At 33.2% G+C, this 20,607-nt stretch overlaps 1 protein-coding gene across 2 annotated transcripts in view; it reads right to left on the bottom strand.

Annotated features, from left to right (window-relative positions):
* Positions 1-546: 546 nt before the first annotated feature.
* LOC134848403 (thymidine phosphorylase-like) overlaps positions 547-20,607 on the bottom strand; it is a 30,867-nt gene continuing 10,806 nt past the window's right edge. Inside the window, exons 5-6 of one of the 2 annotated variants that reach the window (XM_063865833.1) lie at positions 1,447-1,618; positions 547-884 (exon numbers count right to left, since the gene is read on the bottom strand). In XM_063865833.1, coding sequence (XP_063721903.1) covers positions 836-884; positions 1,447-1,618 — 221 coding nt within the window. In that variant the 3' untranslated portion in view covers positions 547-835. The remainder of the gene's footprint in view (positions 885-1,446; positions 1,619-20,607) is intronic. The other variant, XM_063865832.1, reaches the window with a different exon arrangement.

The raw sequence follows: 20,607 nt of genomic DNA, 5'->3' as shown, positions 1-20,607 counted from the left end.
TTGAGCATATATAATTCACCTGTGACCCTTTTTTGTTAGGTTTTGAGATAAATAGAGCGCAATAATTAAAAATTTGCTTTGACGTGTAGTGTAGGCGCCAAATAAATCCAGCTCAAAAATCAGTCCGAGTTGAGCTGAGGCAATTATATTGTTTCACATAAAGCGTTATTTTTATTCCAAATTTTGAAGAAAAAGTGAAATGTATGTGCTTAAGGTGGTTTTTTTATTAAGTCAGTTTTCGACTTTTTAACTAAGCATTTTTGACGGATATTTGTTCATACCATCTGAGAGATATTATTGTCTTCAGCTCAAATTTAAAATGATATTCCACCTTTGAGCTTTTTTGTCAAGTTAAGATGGTTTGAAACATGCTAATTTGGGATAATTAACGCGCGACATAATGCGTGCTTATAGTACACGTAAGTGGCAAGCTAATATGCGCTCCAAGTTGAATTGAGGCCAGGAATTTAGTCCTTTTTATACAAAAAGAGACGTAAAACACAGCGTTTGTATCTAACTTAGCATGTGGGGGGATAAAAGGAAGGAGAGATTGAAATTTTTATTTTCATTCCTATCGTTCTATTGTTCATTTCTATCGTCAATTATTGAACCAAAAAACTTTTAAGTTGGCCTTAAAGTGCAATCGGAGTAGTTTTGTATTCTTTTTGATACCTGAGTCTGTGATTTGTATGAAGCTATAATTTGGTTGCATCATTCACTCAAGTACAGATTTAAAATTTCTTAGTTCAATAATTTGTAGATCAGCGTTTGAGATTCCGGTGGGTCTTCTGAGACCGTGAATGAACTTCGAATCTCTTGGATTGCGTGCATCACATCAACATGCTCGGCTTCCTTGTCTGCATGCAAAACTGCAATAACTTCTCCTGAAAAGAAGATCAGTTTTTTGTCCGGTTTTCGAAAAAAAGGGGGAACTTACTCATTTGGGTTGGTTCTATTTATTCAGACTTACTTTGGTGATCGTATTAAAAGTTTTTACGAGATTTTTATGCCCTTATCTATGAAGATACCGGTTTCCTGAAGTCAATAGTAAGAAATTATTTCACCTTTGATTATTTGTGTCTGTTTATTTGTGTCAAATGATGTATTAAGATGTGAGGGGTAGCGGATAAAAGCAATGCTCCCTGAAAACTATTATAATTTTAATATAGCATCAAGCAGTAGAGTGAAGTTCAGAAATCGTAGAAACTTTGTTAAACTTAATATGTTTTGAGGTTTTTGCATTGTTTTTTCAAATAGTTGCTGTGTTAACTGTCCTAAAGAAGTCTTACAGAATTTCATCAGCGATTTTTGAATTTGGATCATTTGAATCAAGTTAACAAAACCAACGCCCCCCCCCCCCCCCCAAAAAAAAAACCCAAAAAACCTCAAAGTTAGGATCCTCCACCCCAGAGTTCAATTTGAATTATATATGCAAAGCGCTTGTACAATGCTCTTCTCTGATTGGCTGAAAAAGTACCCTCTGTCACGTAGTCTGCTAGCTTCTTGTGGAATCTAATTCCCACTCCGTATTTGAGAGGGTCTTCACTCCTCTTCCGTCCAGCCCCCAGTGAGTTGCAGGCCAGCCCCACCGGAAGCGCCTTTATCCCACTAATGTAGCCTAGACAAACCTAGAGCTTCAGTGTAGCCTAGTTGTTCAGTGGATAATAATCGATTATCATGGATTTTCATGGTGTGTCTCCAGAATCTTCTTAAATAATCAATTATAAATGGATAAATTAGATTATAAAACCAAAAAGGTAGAGATCCTTTTAATACCTTATAATTGATTATAATGAAATATAATGAATAACGCTTGCTTATCGCAAGCGTAATTATAATAAATTATAATGGACTATAATAGATATTTATGAGTCTAAACTTTCCAAAACCTTGAAACTAAATAATCAAAACTTGAAAGTTGCAATCGCTAAATTGTTATTTATTTTTGGCTACAGCAAAAATTTGGATCAATTTCGATTTTTTTCTTTTTGTCTCTATCTCTCCATTCGCACTAGCTCCCATCATTCTTAATTCATTCACATACCACCACCTCCTCTCCCCCACCCACATACATTTTACACCTACCAACTTCCACCTTAAAAAAATTTAAAATGTCGTAAGCGTATGACCCCCCCCCCGCAGATCGTGACGCCCCCCAAACTTACGGGGGCGGGTAGGTGTGTGGGGGCTAGGATAAGTGGGGGTGATGAGGGTAGGTTGGAAGGGGTTAGGTGTGTGTATCAATGTGGGTGGATGGGTTAAATTTGGGCTTGTACAACTTGGCTGTTAACAATGAGAAGAACTGGGTTTTAAAAGTGAGCGATAGGGTTTTGCTAAAATTTTAAAACATAAGAGTAGGTTTAGAAATCGAGAGAAATTGGGAAATGCAGAAAAGGCTCCAAAATTTGCAGAAAAGTTTTGGAAAAAATTATGAAAATTATAATTCATTATAACCCATCATAACGGATTTCAAAAAAAATTTCTCGAAAAAAATTCTTTACAAAAAAAAATTCTCAAAAATTACTATATATCCGGACAAATTAAACCGCAGCACTTTAATGTATTGAAAAAGGCAGTTTGTACAAATTAATTTCCCGGGTTGACCTCCATAAGAAAAAAACGGTAGTTGAACAAATGCTCGTCATATAATTTCATACTACAAAAATTGTTTTGACTAGCGTTTTTTTTAAATCAGCACTTTACTCTACAAAAACACAATGTACTTATGTTATAGAATTTCATTTAAATTTTTATCTAAAAGTTTAATTAGGTCTTTTAAATCTCGAGGTTTCAGCCGAATAAATATGTATTCATTGGATCTGAACTATTGTGTTTTTAATGGATTGCTAAGCTACTGGAACCTGATCTAAACTACATTTTATGATTGGATAAATTAGATATTTTACCAATGTAAAGTATTTAATATTAACCAATCATGATCCATCTAACTAACAACCCACTTATTTGTAAGTGCTGAAGTTACTTGTAATTTCAGCACCAGAGAGATTTGAATTTAACTTAGAAATTAGTTGGACTCTCCCGAGCACTTCAGCAGCCGCAATAAACCAGTATACCCTAGATCTATTGAGCCTAGCAGAGACTAGTTAAACAACCTGAGACTAGATAGTATAAGAGTAAGATTAGGATCGGTATTAGACTAAGAAGTTGCACGAATCTATCCGGCCGAAAATAAGATAGCGTGACGAGCAGACGGTGTACCCTATCCGAAATTACTCTATGAGTTATACACTCCAGTCCTAACTCATCTGGTGCGACCATAAGTCTCGAACAAGACCTTAATAGCTTAGAATTAACCAAAATAGATTAGAAATTAGACAAAAACATTTACAAAATGTTATACGACAATAATTTAATCGAAATGTCTCTACGACTCAATAGATCAGAGCCAATATTCCGAACCATAACAGAACTACCCGGAATTGGAAGAAGACCTCGAACCAGAGACGACATACGACAAAGTAGAAACTTGCCATATAGCTATATGATAGTTAGGCAAAAACCAGAACAAACTTTTATATTTAGAATACTACTAGCAATGAATTTAGATTTTCATTTGCAAACATAAAACCTTGAAGTTAATCTTCAAAATCATTTCAGGCGCTAAACAAAATTATTAATATACAATAACGATTGATAAAAAGATCTAAGATCGTTTTCCTAAAACTCTGCAGTAATATACAAAACATGTTTGAAAAATATTTATTGAAAAATAAAAAATAAAAATTAGTAGCATGACAATAAATGGTTAGTAATCATAAATCATCCTGTTGTTCCAGCTCCATCACCTAAAACATAACAGCAATCATAAACCCACTAATATCATCAAAACACTAAATCTTTCCTTTACACACATTTAAAATTTTATTAAAACTTAAATTCACTTAATTTTAAAACCAGATCATCAAGGCTTATCCTTGGATCTTAAATCATTTTCTACTTAATTAAATTTCAAATTTGATCATCAAGGCTTATCCTTGGATCAAACAGAACAACTTTGTTCTCCCCCACCCACTTAATTAGTGTCTAACGACCTCAAACGTCGATTCACTACCCAACCCTTTCTAAAGACCTAAGACTAATAGAAATTTTTAAACAAAACTAATCATTCAAATTAGGATAAACAGTGAAGAACTTCGGTTATTCATCCTTCACTTGACCCCCCCTCTTACCAGACCCAGGATAAATCTTAGACTTAGTAAGTTTAAAATAGTATCTAACGAACTACTCGCGTTCTAATTATACCTGAACCTTGTGGATCGATTTACTATTCTCCAACCCTTGAACACAATCACTACCCCTAAGTAAGATTAAGTAAGTTAACACCTTAACTTATACTAGCCACGAGAAAGTAAAAAATCATTCTTCGGAATCGATATACTTTTCTCTCCAACCCTGAACAAATAGACCCAGGTTAAGCTAACCAAAAAATCGTAAGAACTAACAGTTTAGGAAAATAGAAATCATTTAACAACCTTTTGCATCCGTCATCCTAAACCTTATGTCATTTAAAAACCTAGGAAATAAACAAACAATCGTTTTACACAATTGTGAAATAGATAACAAAAAATACGACCTTGTAATCACACCTCATACACAAACAGTTGGATACATTCGAACAAAACGACAAACACTAAAAAGAAAAATAATAACGAAACAAAGACAAATAACACGAAAAAGATTTTCAAAAAATCGAAACGCATTTTCAGAATCAGAAACCAACAGTTTAGACGAACTTTACAAACTAAAAGAATCAATAGATAAAAATTGCCCACTTCACGATCAAATATATTTTTCTGACTCAGAAACAACTTCAAATTCATCAAAAAGAGGAAAAAGAAGAATAAAAAAGCAGTATAAACACAAACCAGTACATTTATACAATTGGAATCAACCAATTCGACACATTAATAATTACATATTAACAGTCATCGAACGAAAAAATGAGCTCAACGCACACCCCAGGTGACGAAAGCCCAGATGATGATGAAATCTTTCCTTTTATAATAGATGCAACCACTGATAGAGGACAGCATATATTTTGCAATAATTTACTATTAAATTTATTTGAACCCGGAATCAGTCCATGTAAAACAGAGTTCCCAGATGTAAAAATCAAAAGACAAATCATAGACCACTACTTAAAAGATATATGCAACATAACACAACAGTATGGAATCTACTCCATAGAATTCACCTCACCAAACCATAATAATAGAAAATATACAATTCAAACAGACGATCTTGATTTAGAATTTTCAAAAGTTTTTTCAGAATATATAAAAAGCATCCAATATCATAACTCACAAAGAGCAAACCCCATATTCACCAATGAAGTTTTCGCAATAATATATAGTTATATTTCGATATTAGAAAATGAAATCCCAATAACAAATGTCTCACCGACAGAAACATCTAAACATTTAAGAGTACGACATGAAATCACACTACTCTCTAGTTATTTAAACATCATTAAAGAAAATTTCACGAAAAACGACGTTTCACAACATACAAAACACGATCTACAAAAAATTTTGGCATGGTTCATAATAGATTATTTCACACACAATATTGATTTAATTGCACAAGCAAGAAAAAATTTTAGACCCCAAAACTCGAACGATGATACCGCTATCACAGAACAATCAGATTATGTTTGGGACCCCGAATGGTCTCATCCCGCATTTATAAGCTTCCCACAATCAATCTCAAGTCAAGCAATAAGTACGATATCTTACATAAGAGATTATGTAAAAATAATACCATTCACCATTGATGCAACACCATTAAACTATAATACATTTTTGCCCGATACACAAAATAATAGTTTAAACTCTACAGTCATACACAATGAAAACCTCAATGGAACTAGGAATCTTACTCAACAAGATATCCAGACACCATCACACTTCATAAATGAAGAAATTGTACACACAACAACTACACAACAAAGTATTTCACCAATACGCCCAAATTTAACAACACCAAGAAATACAAATCCTTCACAAACACAGGTAACCTTACAATCAACCGTTAAACCTTCGGTTGCCCCTAAATATTCACATATGGATTACCAAACATACAGACCCATGACAATACCATCAAAAACACGCAAAACATTCACTAGAAACAACTTTACAGACCATAATTATAATTATACACATCCATCAAAAACATATAATCAACCACAAAGAAATTTTAACCAATATACAAGATCTCGAAATTGGGATAACCCAATGACCCAACCTAATTCAATAAATTTCCAAACAAATCCTCCACAGGATCACAGTGAAAATTACCCATTTTTTCAACAAAATAAAAATAAAAAACAGACACCTTATCAAATGGATTATTTATCCTCAGATGATGATTTCTTACAACCAGATATATTTGCACCAAATACTCAAGAATATCGTAGACAAGGAATACAGAGAACACGTACAAATCATAGAAATTTTTCTCCACAACCAATAGATGCACAACATCAACAACCAATTCAACAACAAAATCTAATTAATACACAATCTTTTCAACCAATTCAACAACAAAATCCAATGACTGCACACTCGTATCAACCATCACAAATGCAAAATGAAATACCACTCCCATATTATCTCCAGCAACATGAAATAACAAGAAACCAACTTTCAAATTTTTCTCAAATGCCAAATGCAGCAGAATCATTACAAATGACAATGAATCCATACCTTATGGGTGGATCATCAATAACATCAAACAAACCTTTAATGGTTTTCACAGGAACAGACCCTGAATACTCTGTAGAAGATTATTTAAATGCAGTAACAGCAAACCTGATTTTAAATATTGGACCTGAACCAATTAATACGCCACTACATCAAAATTGGATACATCGACGCACAGCGTTAATACAAACAACCTTAGATGGCGCAGCCCAAAAATGGTTTTCAGTACTACCTCTAGAAATAAAATCAAACTGGAAAAGGTTTACACAGGAATTTTCAAAAATGTTTGACTCCGAAAGAAACAAACAACAACAAAGAGTTTTATGTAATGAAATTCGCAGATTACCAAACGAAACCATCAAGCAAATAGCAGTACGAATCGAAACACTAGTTCGAAAAGCATATTCATTAAATACACATGACTATAAAAACACAAAGATGACAGAAATCTTAATGATGACCTTAACACCACAATTAAGGAAAATAGCAATAAAAAAGAGAGCATCCCATCCTTCTTCAATTCGAGAACCCGATTTAGATTTTCGAAAACTAGTAGACAAATTAGAACAAGCAGAAATCACGATGAAACTAGAAGAAACGGAAAATCTGAAATTACAATACGTTAACAGAATTGAAACGACTCCCACTAATATTAATAATATACAGGAATCAGAGACAGACCTCGTTGAAAAAATCACTGAAATACTCAATATTTACGAAAAGAACCCAAACTTTAAAGGCAAACCATCTTTCAAAAAATGGTGTAATTATTGCCGACGATACGGACATAGTATTTCCGAATGTAGACAAAAACAGCAAGACAATCAAAATAAACCTCAAAAATATAAAGAACCAAATAAATCATTCCATCAATACATGAAAAAAGATCAAAACCTACCGAACAAAACAGTCTACAGCAACAACAGTTCAGGAAAACCACTCCCGAACAATACAAATTATACAAGAAATCAATCACCATATAACTCAAGTTATAGAGGAAGATCACCAGAACGAAGAAACACGCATAATTCATCACAAAATCACTACAATAGACCAAATAGTCGAAATAACTACTCCAGATCACATTCAAATACACAACGATTTGTTTCTAGATCTAATTCCCAATCAAGAAATAACTACTATCCAAACAACCAATCACGAAATTCATCATACGATAGGAATAGAAACTACTCCTATAATCGAAATAGAAGTTATTCAAACAACCGAAACCAGAATTACCCGAACAATCGATCAAGGAATAACTCATATAATAGATCGAACTATAACAGACCAAACAACAATTATCAAAATAGATCGCGAAATAATTCACAAAATCGACACTCAAGTTATAATAATCGTTATAGAAATTATTCCCAATCACCACACCGGAATAATAATAACTATAATAATTCTAATAATCGCCACAGAAGTAGTACACCTAAACATCAAAGACATATTAATCAAGTACAATCTAATCCAGAAACAACATCAGACCCTCCAGGTATTGATGACACAGTAACTGATACGTTACAACTCAATCAAATAAACTGTACATCATCAGATTCAGAAAGTGATACTGAAAACACTCTTTCTATCAATATGATAAAAGTCGAAAATGACTATGAATCTGTCATATATGAACAACCTTTTTCATCACACATATATGAAAATCAATCAGAATTTCTTCAAAATTATTACACTACACCCATAAATTCCACACCAACGACGCAAGAAACAAATGAGATTAACACTACAAATCAAACCAATAAAAATATCAAAACAAAATGCTTGAATACAAACCACATTTATCAAAATATACAAAAAGAACAACCCAAAGAAAAAATTTGGACAATACCATTTCTCTTAGAAAGCCCAAGAAATAAAGAATTTCAACCACCAGACCTTGAAATAGATTTTTTAATTGATTCAGGAGCAGAATCAAACATAATAAACATCCCCACATGGAATGAAATAAAAACTTTACACCCAAAGCTAACACCTCTTGAAACCTCCAGTAAGTTAGCAACAGCACAAGGATCAACATTGATAAACTACGGAAAAATCCAATTATTTCTCCTCCCCACCAGAACAATGGAGCAAAGCAAAATTTTAAATAAGCCATTTAAACAAATACTCCATATCACTGATATTAAATATAATATCATTGGAATACCATTTAATTCGAAGTATATACCAACAATTAACATACTAAATAGTAAAATATTAATCAAAGATAAATATACAAAAACAAAAGAAACATCCTTAACATTTTTTCAAAGATTAAATAAACAACCACCATTCTTTTCAAAATTCTACCCGATATTTAACCAACAAAGAAAACACCTAAAACCACTATCAGGAAATATCTATAATTTTTCAATCAAACAAGTTCACCAATATGATAAAGAACAAAACAAACAAAAATTTTATATGTCAGATTTTGAATTCAAACCTATTCACAAATTTTTCAAAATCACAATCTCATCCATAAAATATTTGAAAAATTCGAATTCCGATATCATTTCCTTACATGTCTATAACAACACACCTTACCAAGTAACATTACCTTTAGGACTTTTAGGATATTGTGAAACCAACGCTACAATATCACCAATACACGAAAAAGCCTATCGCGTAAATAATATACTCCAATTACTAGATATTTGCCAATCTACAATTCTTAATGAAGAATTATCTATAAATAATATAATAAGTAACGAAAACAGAAATACGGATTATTTCACAAAAACTCCATATTTCAAACCTACATTCAACATAAGTAACTACACAGAGGACCAACAAAAATTTTTAACAATGTTTAATTTCCAACATTCACAAATAACACAAGACGAATTCGAAAAGTTAGCCAAACAGCTAATTAAATATTCATCAGTCTATGCAACATCAAAATTCGATGTTGGAAAAATCAGTTCATCACTACATCTCCCGTTAAAACCAGACGCAGTTTTCAAAAAACAGAGAGCAAGTAAAGTACCAATTCACTTACATGATAAAGTAAACAGATTACTCGACATTTTAGAACAATACAACATTATATCACCAGTAAACAAAGAAGAACAACCAAAAGGCAACACATTTATCAACCCCGTTATCATTCTAGCTAAAGGAGAATCATTAAAAATCGTTCTCGATGCTAGATACCTTAATTCACTTATAGATGAATCAAAATGTAATTGGCCCATTGAACCAATACAAGTTATTTTAACAAAAATAAACGGTAAATACTTTACAACCGCCGATATGAATAGTGCATACAATCAAATGCCACTAGATGAACAATCACGACGTTTAACACAATTTGTTATAGGAAACCAACAATATGAATTCAACCGCTTATTCTATGGAATATCCATAGGACCAGCAGCATTTTCAGCTTTTATGAGCAAAATTTTTAGACCACTAATACTCAAGAAAAACGCAATCACCTATTTAGACGATGTTTTTATGCAATCACAAACAAAAGACGAGATGTTCAATGTTTTAGAAAAATATCACCAAATACTTCAGAACGAAAATCTGAAGGCCGCCCCCGATAAATCACACTTCTTTTTGACAAGAGTTAAATTCTTAGGACATAATATAGAAAGAAAAACAATCACTCCATTGAAATCACGCATTGACGCTATTCAAAAACTTCAACCACCAACAAATAAAAAGAAAATCCAAGAATTTCTTGGAATGTTAAACTTTTTAAGTAAATATGTTTATAAAATGCAATTATATCTACGACCATTTTATAACATCCTTAGACAACAAAATAATTTTGAATGGAACACAGAACATCAAACACGATTTGAAGAAATAAAGAAACTTTTAACTGAACAAATTTCAAACACAATTCCAGATTCAAATCAACCATTTTATGCAATGTGCGATGCTTCGAACTTTGGCATCGGTGCAGCACTATTACAATCACATAATGGTACAAATAAAATGAACCTCATATCAGCAAATTCTCGATTATTCACTCAAGCAGAGCTACGACTCTCAACTCTAATGAGAGAATGTACAGCCATAATATATACACTGACAGAATATGAATTTCTGATACTTGGATCAAAACATCCAACAGTTCTATTCACAGACCATAAACCAATCATCTTTCTCTTTACACAAAAATCTAACCCAAACCACCGAGTTTACAGATTTCAACTAATTCTAATGAAATTTCCAAACTTACATATAGTTTGGACTGCAGGAAAAAATCTTGCATTACCAGACACCTTAAGTCGAAATACACCACCTGAATTACTTACACGAAAAACAACAGTTGAAATACCCAAAAACATAAAATTCTACCTTGCAGAAAACGAAACATCACCCCGATTGGAATGCAAATATGCAGTAAAAACTGATATTGAACAATCGCAAATAAATAATTTACAACATTTCCCACTTTATTTAGATTGTCAAAATAATCATTATGAAGTTGATCTACTTGGAACATCAACTTTCAAACCAATCCCATATTCTCAATGGATAAAAAATAACACCCAACAAAAACGAACAAAACAACACCCGCCTAAAAAAGACCATTTTCCACTAATTGAAAAAGAAAATTTAACTGATAAAATAAATTTATCAGGACCACAAACAAATGATTCAAAATACACAATAAATCAAGTTTTTGACCTTCACGACCCACTTGATACAATACCCTTATCTAAATTCGAAATTGAAAACATTTTTCTCCCTCCAACAGAAACAATTACAATTTCAACACTGAAACAATATCAAAATCTTGACCCGATAATTAGACAACTAAAATCATGGCACAAATATAAAACTAAACCTGTCAAGGCAGATTCAACCATTCTAGGAAACAAAACACTCCTCCGATACTTTCGCAAATTTAACAACACAACAATTAACGAAAATACAGACCTTTTAGAGTATAACCTGAATGAATCTACAGTTCCCTGTCTCCCTTTAAGTATGATTCTTATAGCTTTTAATATTTCACATACACAAAATATTAAAGGACACTCTGGATCAGAAAAAACATATTCAAATTTTATACAAAATTTTTACTTCCCAAATGCACCAATTTGGATAAAAGTACTATGCAATGACTGTATAGTATGTCAACTAAATAAACCTTACCCAAATCAAAAACAAATAGCACAAAAACAAGATTTTAAAGGACAAAGCTTGTACTTTAACCATCGTATCTCATTTGATACCAAAGGACCAATTTCACCCTCATCCGAAGGAAACTCCTACATTATGGTAATTGTTGACGCATTTACACATTATGTAGCACTTAACCCAGTACCACATTGTAACGCTTATTACGCTTACACAACACTCTATGAACACTGGATAGCAAAATTCGGACTACCAGAAATTTTAGTTACAGACAACGGTACAGAATTCATAAATAATGAAATTATCACACTATGTCATTTATACAACATTAAACACAAACCACGTACATCTCATGCACCTTGGACAAACGGCTTAGTCGAAGGTATGAACCGTTCATTACAAGAATATCTTAGATGTATCATCAACGGAAATGATACAAAATATACCGAATGGTCAGCAGATGTAAAATTATTTCCCTTAGCATATAATTCACAAATTACGACAACTTTAGGAATGTCACCATACGAAATGGTTTTTAACCAAAAGCCACGCAAACCAATAATGTTTACAGCAAATTCTCATAAAAACGCACAAGGTTATTGTCAACCAAATAAAGACTCAATTTGTTATAACCTACCTTTACATACACACGATGAAGATCATTTTCATCACCCACAAATTCTTAAACTAGCCTCCGGTACACACACCGAATGGATTCTAAATAGAGATAAAAAACACAATGAAATTTATCAAAAAATAACAAAAAAGTTATTACAAAGACAAAACATTAATGAACAAATCAATTCACGTTTTACACCAGCCTCCGAATTAAAAATTGGAACATTTGTTTTAATACCTAATTTTAATACTCAAAAAGGAATTTCTAAAAAATTACAACCCCTTCGAAAAGGACCATACCAAATAATTGCAAAACCCACTGATGTCACATATAAAATTACCGACTCAAACAAAAAAGAAATCGTTCAACATCGAAACAACCTATTACCTTATTACCCAAAAGAATACGCACTCCGCGAATTAACTCAATTATATTCTTTCACAGGATTAAAAATCATTCAAAATGAACCACATCTGAAAAACACAGAACAAAATGATAACCCCACCGAAAATCAAAACACAAAACCAACCGCCACCAAAAACAATACACAAAACCATAAAGAATCCCCAAAACAAAGAAAAAATAAAAAAATGACCGAACAAATAATACCCCAAGAACAAATCGACAAATCAGAAAATAGAAAAACAACAAGACTCCGAAATCAACCACGTAAAAACTATAAAATATTCATCCCCCAATCTAAAATTTTAAAGAAAGTGGAATTTCAAAAGTAATTTTAACATTATACTTCACAATCTTGAAACCTCCGAAACATTTTCCATTTACATTTTTCAAAATAACATGCTGACAAGTACGTAATAATTCTAGTTCAAAATAGACCAATAGGATTCATCCAATCCGTCACTTTCTCTAACTCAAACTAAGACCAATTAGACGAATCATATAGAACTCCAGGCACATCTATAACTATAACTTTACGACCTCCAGGTCAAAAATAAGCAAACCACTCCAACTTGACAACTAAAATAAATATCACCATAATACCGTACCCCTCCCTTATCTAATAACCCAAAGATCAACAATATTTCCCCAACTCAGACCACGAATACCCCCAAAGCAAATTTGTTAACTTAGCCTAAAGTAACAAAATGAACATTTTAATTAGCCTAAAGTATAAAAATCTCACCATACCCCGGATCATTTGACAAACAAAAATAAAGAAAAAGACGACCTCCCAATCACCATGAAAATTGCCCCCAACAATTTTTTACAAAACTCAACCCACTTGTCAAAAAACTAATAAATAATCCGACCACACTAGAAAATCGCCTCGAACAGCAAAAAATATTCGACCAAGAGATCATTTCTTAAATGCTCTTCTCTCAATCAGTTACTCAAATACTCATAAATTTTAAACATTTTTTTACAATACTTGAAACCTTTATAATATTTCTTTTTGATATACTTGAATCTTTTCTAATAATCCTAATCTTTTTTTGTAACATTTTTTTAATTTTCTACACCATACTCGAACTATTCCTCCAACTTTCCAAAACCCTTGATTACATCCACAGGTACGATTCATATAACTTGTCTAAATGATACGAAAAATTTTCAGTAGAACTGATATTTTTTTATTATTTGTAATTTTCATAGCATTCTTATCATCCCTCATTTTGACAATATGTAAATGTATAAAGAAAGCAATCTTCACATTTGCCCTAGCAACAATCCTTCTAATTCTTTTTTTGGAAGAATATTATAATAAACATAAACCTTCCCACTAAAGTAACAATTCAAAAATCCATCAAAAATTGCTACCCAACAGTCACAAAGTCAGTCTTCACCGACAACATCCCAAGATAACCAAACACCACCTTCAATTACTCAAAATCCTCAAACATCTACACGAATTTCTTTTCAAGACAATCCATACACTTTTGAAGAACGACATGCTCGTTTATCAGAACCACTAGAACCAGTTCAACGACAAGCACCTTTAAGCGAACCAACATATAACCTATACCCAACACTACCACAAGAACTAAGTAGAATAAGAAATCCTAGTCAAAACCAAAATACAGTCGAAATAAATAGACAAATTATACATCCTCGACGAAACAGAAATTTTCAAACTCCCCGAGTTCATTTTGATATACCTCAATCCCCATCACAAAACACTCCAGAAAACCCCATTGGTATATTACCAGAAACCCCTACGCTTCTTTCACAACGTAGCACCTCAAGCCTACCATCAGATTACTTAGGTTCAACACCAACATCTGAACAAATACGTGAAAATCCCTTTAACCCCCCAAACCAGGCATCACGACTACCATATTGGACAACACATTCATTTACACAAGGTGAATTAAATTTAGTCAAAAATCCAATAGATATTTCTACGGATACAACAACATCCTCATCACTACCAGAAACATTATCACTACCATCAACACCATCAATAAGCCAGATTTCACCACCACCTTTTAACTTAAATTTTCCAAATAATCTCGACGCCAGATATCGAGAACAATCATCAATAAATATTCCTTTAAGACTAGATTGGAATACATTTACAGCACCTCCACCATTATTTGGACAACATCAAGAAAGTAACCGCCTTCATAACTGGGCACTTAATAGATTACAATATCGCCAAGATATTCACAACGATATCCGTGATCACAATATTCAAATACTCCAACAAAACAGTTTACAATTAAAGTTTGAAATCACAGTTAAGTTAAATAATATTACCCAACATCCCTACCCATTAAATCCACCTAACATAACAGCTCAATCACTACCACCACCGTTTATAACTACTGAAGTAATATACAAATACGACAGATATACCAAAAACACAATTGGCTACATTACATTTTATAATCCATACTCAGGATTATCATACACATGTATATTCTAAAATTATTAATTTTTCTCCAACTCCTTTTTCTAGTAATCTCAAATCAAAACATAAACCCTTCCCCTCGTACAGGACCACAAGATTTATTAGTAACACATTACGATTGTGAAGAAAATGAACAAAAAACACTACATAAATATGCAATAAATCAAGTATCACAATGTGAAACAGAACCACAAGCTATAGAAACCACAGATGTAATAGCAACACTCTATTCAAAAGCCCGAGCAACAACAGTTACAGGTTATAAATTCACAGCAACATTTTCCGAAAAGAAAGTACATTGTTCACAAGTCTCGAACGGAAACAAAAACCGACTTGACCATGAATCATTCTATCAGAGTAATATAGAACGTCTTTTACATCTCAATCCCGACGATTGTAAAAGTGAATTACTTAGACTAAACATCACACAAAATAAAAACTCCGCAAGAAAGTTAGTTAATTTTCAAGTTTTTTCAGACTCTGTACATCAATCACAACTTGAAAGACACCAAGGACATATAAAACTAGACGAAAAATACCCGTATAACGGCGCACACGGACGATTAACCTATGACCTACACGATAAACATTGGATACCACACATTGGTATAAATGACCCATCAAACTGCAAAGCAGACACAAAAAATAAAGGATACCAAGAAATAATGTTTTTCGATTGGAAAATACAACTCGAAAAAATACAACTAACACGAGATTTATCAGATAATACAATGATCTATCAAGGAATCCGATTACCTTGTAAAAATGATCAAGGTTATTGCGACCCTACAACGAGAACACAAGCAACAATTGTTTGGTTCCCCGAAGATACATGTACAACATTTCAAGTAGCAAGAATACACGTTCGTATGATAAAATTTCACGAAAAATACTTTATACAATCAATTCCATATGAACAAGTACATCCATCACGAAAACAAAGTACTAATTTTAGAAACATACACAATATAGAAAATAAATTGACACGTTTTCAAATATATCAAGAAACAGAACTTGCATGTAAATACAGGAATCCACTTCACAGAACACAATACTCTGAAATATTAGTTGAATACGAAAAAGGATTCGACATGACCACTGGAAAAATAAAACTTGACCCATATGCCACAGGTCATCCTCCAAACGAAGGAACATCCTATATACCAGTTAATTTTGAAAAAAGCAACGGACAACCTGGTGGACATCTAAAACCCCATGACACCAGAAGCACACGCTTACAAGAATTATCACTAATGAATACTACATATTTCGGTAATATCCACTATGATATTCATTTAGATATGAAACTAGATTATACAATTAGCCGAATTTTTCAAGAAATGTCACTCTCCGAATTAGAAACACTACACCAACTATGCGAATTAGAACGAACACAAATATTACAATCACTTGCACTAGCAGTATTAAAAATACCCTATGCAGGATACTTATTATCTGGAAATAGATCAAATTTTTTAGACTATGAAGGAAACATCTTATGGTTTTATACTTGTACTAAAAAAGTATCACCACTATACGTTTTTGAAGATAAACGATGTTATAAAAGAATCCCTATCTTTTATAAGAATAAAGTACATTTCGTAGATACACTTTCACGAAGAACCTATTTCTGGGATACCGCAGTCCCATGTGGATCAGAAAACAGCCACAATGTAGTACAACTAAACCCTGATGAAAATAAATATTATCTTCTCACTCCATATCCCACATTAATGCAATCACTCAAAAAATTTTCACCAGAAAGCATTCGCGCTATTGCTCGAAACCCAAATATAGACTTACAATCAATAGGAATCTATTCAAAATCAGATATTCAACATCACATTAGAACACAACAATTCCAAGAATTATTAACACAAATGGACACTATACAAAGACAATCAATAGATCAAAATTTACGCAAACTTGCAGAAACCGCAGGATTTGCCGATATCTACACGCAAGACTATAGCGGATATTTTAAAGACATTAAAGATTATATATATCTAAACGGTGAAAAATACCGTCCCCAAGATATATCACCAATTAACATTTTTAGCTTTGTTACACTCAAAAATGAGATCCTCGATTTTCTAGGATGGCCCTACTACATCTTAGAAAAATTGACTATTTTATACGCAATGTTTAACTTTATTGGATTTCTTTTCTCACTTTTAAAAGGAATCTACAACACATGTGCTATACACACACAAGTAAACAGACAAGCAAGCGTAGCACGCATACTCTTTGCAGGATTTTTTGGAATCTTTTCTACATCTATAAACAAAATTCTTTTAGACGCACAAATAAAAGAATATGACACAAAAATAGCAACACGACAAAATACATACGACGAAGAACATAACAATGTAGACATAACGCCAACGGCACCACAATTACCACCCCTACCAAATAACCATCCACTATCCCTAGTCCCACGAAATTTTCGAAATTTAGCCATCACACATAATCCAAATTTTCGACTCACCACATCACAAAGTCCCATCCAACATATAATGACACACCAGTCACAAGATCAAAATACTTATGAACAAATTATTGAACAACCCCATACCACCGCTTTTCAGTCTCAAAATAATCATTTTTTTAGCCCACGATGAGCCGCCAACTTGGATCACTACACCGATCAAATTCCCACCCAACCAATCTTACCTCTCCAATCCCAATAATACCACTTTTTGCTTTTCCGCCACCCGATTTTCCATCTAGTAATGTAACATCAGGCATGAATTCCGACACTAATTCACACATCTCAGTTTTATACTCCATCTCACAGCTAAATAACCCGAATATTGAAACCCCCGATGAATTTGCCGACTCAGAACCATCCCCATCCAATAATTTTCATAACTCTTCTAATTTTTCTCAACCCCCTTTTCAACCCATATTATCCAATAACCCTGACCCAATCACTTCCACACCCTCTTATGCTTCCCAAGTTACCCCAACCTACTCCTCACTTCATTCTGACCAATCATCTCATTCTCCAGACACCCCCCGAATCTCCCCAGAGCTAGATAATTTTATTACCCTTCAACAACAACCCTACCACCTCCATACCCCAACAATAAACCAAATCTCCTCCACAATAAATTCATCCAACCCCCCTACCCCTACACCCTCTTCAAATTATACTGAATCATTAGCACCATCATCCACATCAACTGAATCTTCACTCAACACTAATAGAGCTTACCGCACTTTTAAAAGAAAGTTCCCCAACCATCCTTTCCCAGCAAAACCAGGAACAGCCCGTGAATACATCAACCACCCCAAGCATACTAACACAAAAGAATTTTTAGCCATCACCTTACCCTCATTCCCACAATACACCTTAAACACCCCCCACGACACTAACGAAACACGCAACTTTGTAGATGAATACGTTTTAATGCCCACTCTCTCTTGGACCTCATATTATCATTTTACTAACCCTCTTTGCTTACCTTTATCTAACACTCACATCGATATAGAGCGAAATACGGACATGCTATATCGACTCACTACACCACTAACCGCTAGACAATTTACTTACGTTGGATATAAAAAATCACTAAAAACACACACTGCACCTAGAGCTAACGAATATACACTCGAATACTATGATCACAACATCATCAGAGCTAACCAAGATCAATTCTTAGACGACGATCGCTTCGCTAATCCACAAATTACCGAGAAATTTTTCATCAAGACACCATATATATTTACACTAAACATCTTCGACCGAAAGTTTGATCACATTATTTCAGAAGCACTAACAGACACACAAGCATACGAAAGTTTTAAAGAACGCTTCCAAATATTTTCACTAACCTTTCATTTCCTTGCACCACACGAAAGAGATTTACACTGCTCACACGATATTATGTTGCGCACTAAACAAACCCACACATATAGTTATTATCGCTTCATCCAAAATCACTTTGACCTACACACACCCTCTAGACAACCACACCATCGTTTTCAATTCATTAATTCCAAATACACTTCACCATTTTTCCTAAATTTCACATATTGCATTAAAGATACTAACCTTCATGGTATTCTTCGCAATTATGATCCCATAACCCAAATGTACATCTTCTGTCCCATCACCAAGACCTTCAACGCCGAAGAATCCCGACCCTTCCTTATCCCGCACGAGTTTGTACAACCTATAGAAATCCCAATTTTAGAATTCATCCACAACACTAAATTCAATCACAAATTATATAATCTAATCCAAAACACACCTTATGAGTTTGCAGTTGGCACTGAAGAACTAACCACTATCAAGGCACTTCAATTGCTTTGGCCACTGCTTCAGACTAAAAATATCATCCGCATCTTAGCTAAACTACTAACAACTTCCGATCTCATCCACGACATCTTCCCCCACGGTTTTTTCCCCGACGACTAACAGGTAAGTATGAATTAAATAAATATTACTAACTAATTAAAATATTAAAAAACTCACCATACTTTATCCATGTTTTCTTTAGATTTTTAGCCTTCATCCGACAATCACCTACAAAAACCACAAAAGACAAATAAAAATCGCAAATTTCATCAAACAGATTTCAAAAATTCTATTAATCTCTTACACTTATAAATTTATAAATTTAATACCAATACAGTAAATTCATTTCTAAAATTTTCCCCACAAGCAGTAAATCTAATTATGATGAAAATTTGTAACTTAAAATTCCCCCATAACTAGCAGTAAATTTCCAAATTCTATGCAGTAAATTAATAAAATGCAAATGCAGTACTAACCTTTTGATATTTTCATTCATTCGCACAGAAATTCTATCCACACTCGCACAGCTCGCCCACGAAGAATTGTTTAAAATAATGAATTTCAGTTTCAAGTTTTCACACTCAACAACTCTAACATATAATAACATGTTTCAAACCTTCCTTTAACCCGGTTGGAAAGGAATCATATACTAAACAAAACTAACCAACGCAGCTTACTAAATACCACAAATCATAGAATAACAGCATGACTAAGAAAAGGAAACCAACGGTACCCAAACCGGATTAACCCAGTTTAAAACTGGATAATTTATTCTTTTGAAGACTATTATAAAGTCTAAAAAAGAAATAATAAAACACAAAAAAGTCGAAAGACAAACCCATACCACGAACAATTTGCTTTTTGGAAAAAGGACATAACCAACAAGACATAAGAAAAACCACAACAAACCCAACATAAAACGTTGTCACATAACAGGACCCCTCATAAAAACCGCATGAAATCATACTCCCACTCCTGG

Source organism: Symsagittifera roscoffensis, chromosome 6 (genome assembly GCF_963678635.1).
Source record: "Symsagittifera roscoffensis chromosome 6, txSymRosc1.1, whole genome shotgun sequence".
Taxonomy (NCBI): Eukaryota; Metazoa; Xenacoelomorpha; order Acoela; family Convolutidae; genus Symsagittifera; species Symsagittifera roscoffensis.
The sequence above is the reverse complement of the archived record's forward strand: the minus strand, read 5'-3'. Positions and strand labels throughout refer to the sequence as shown.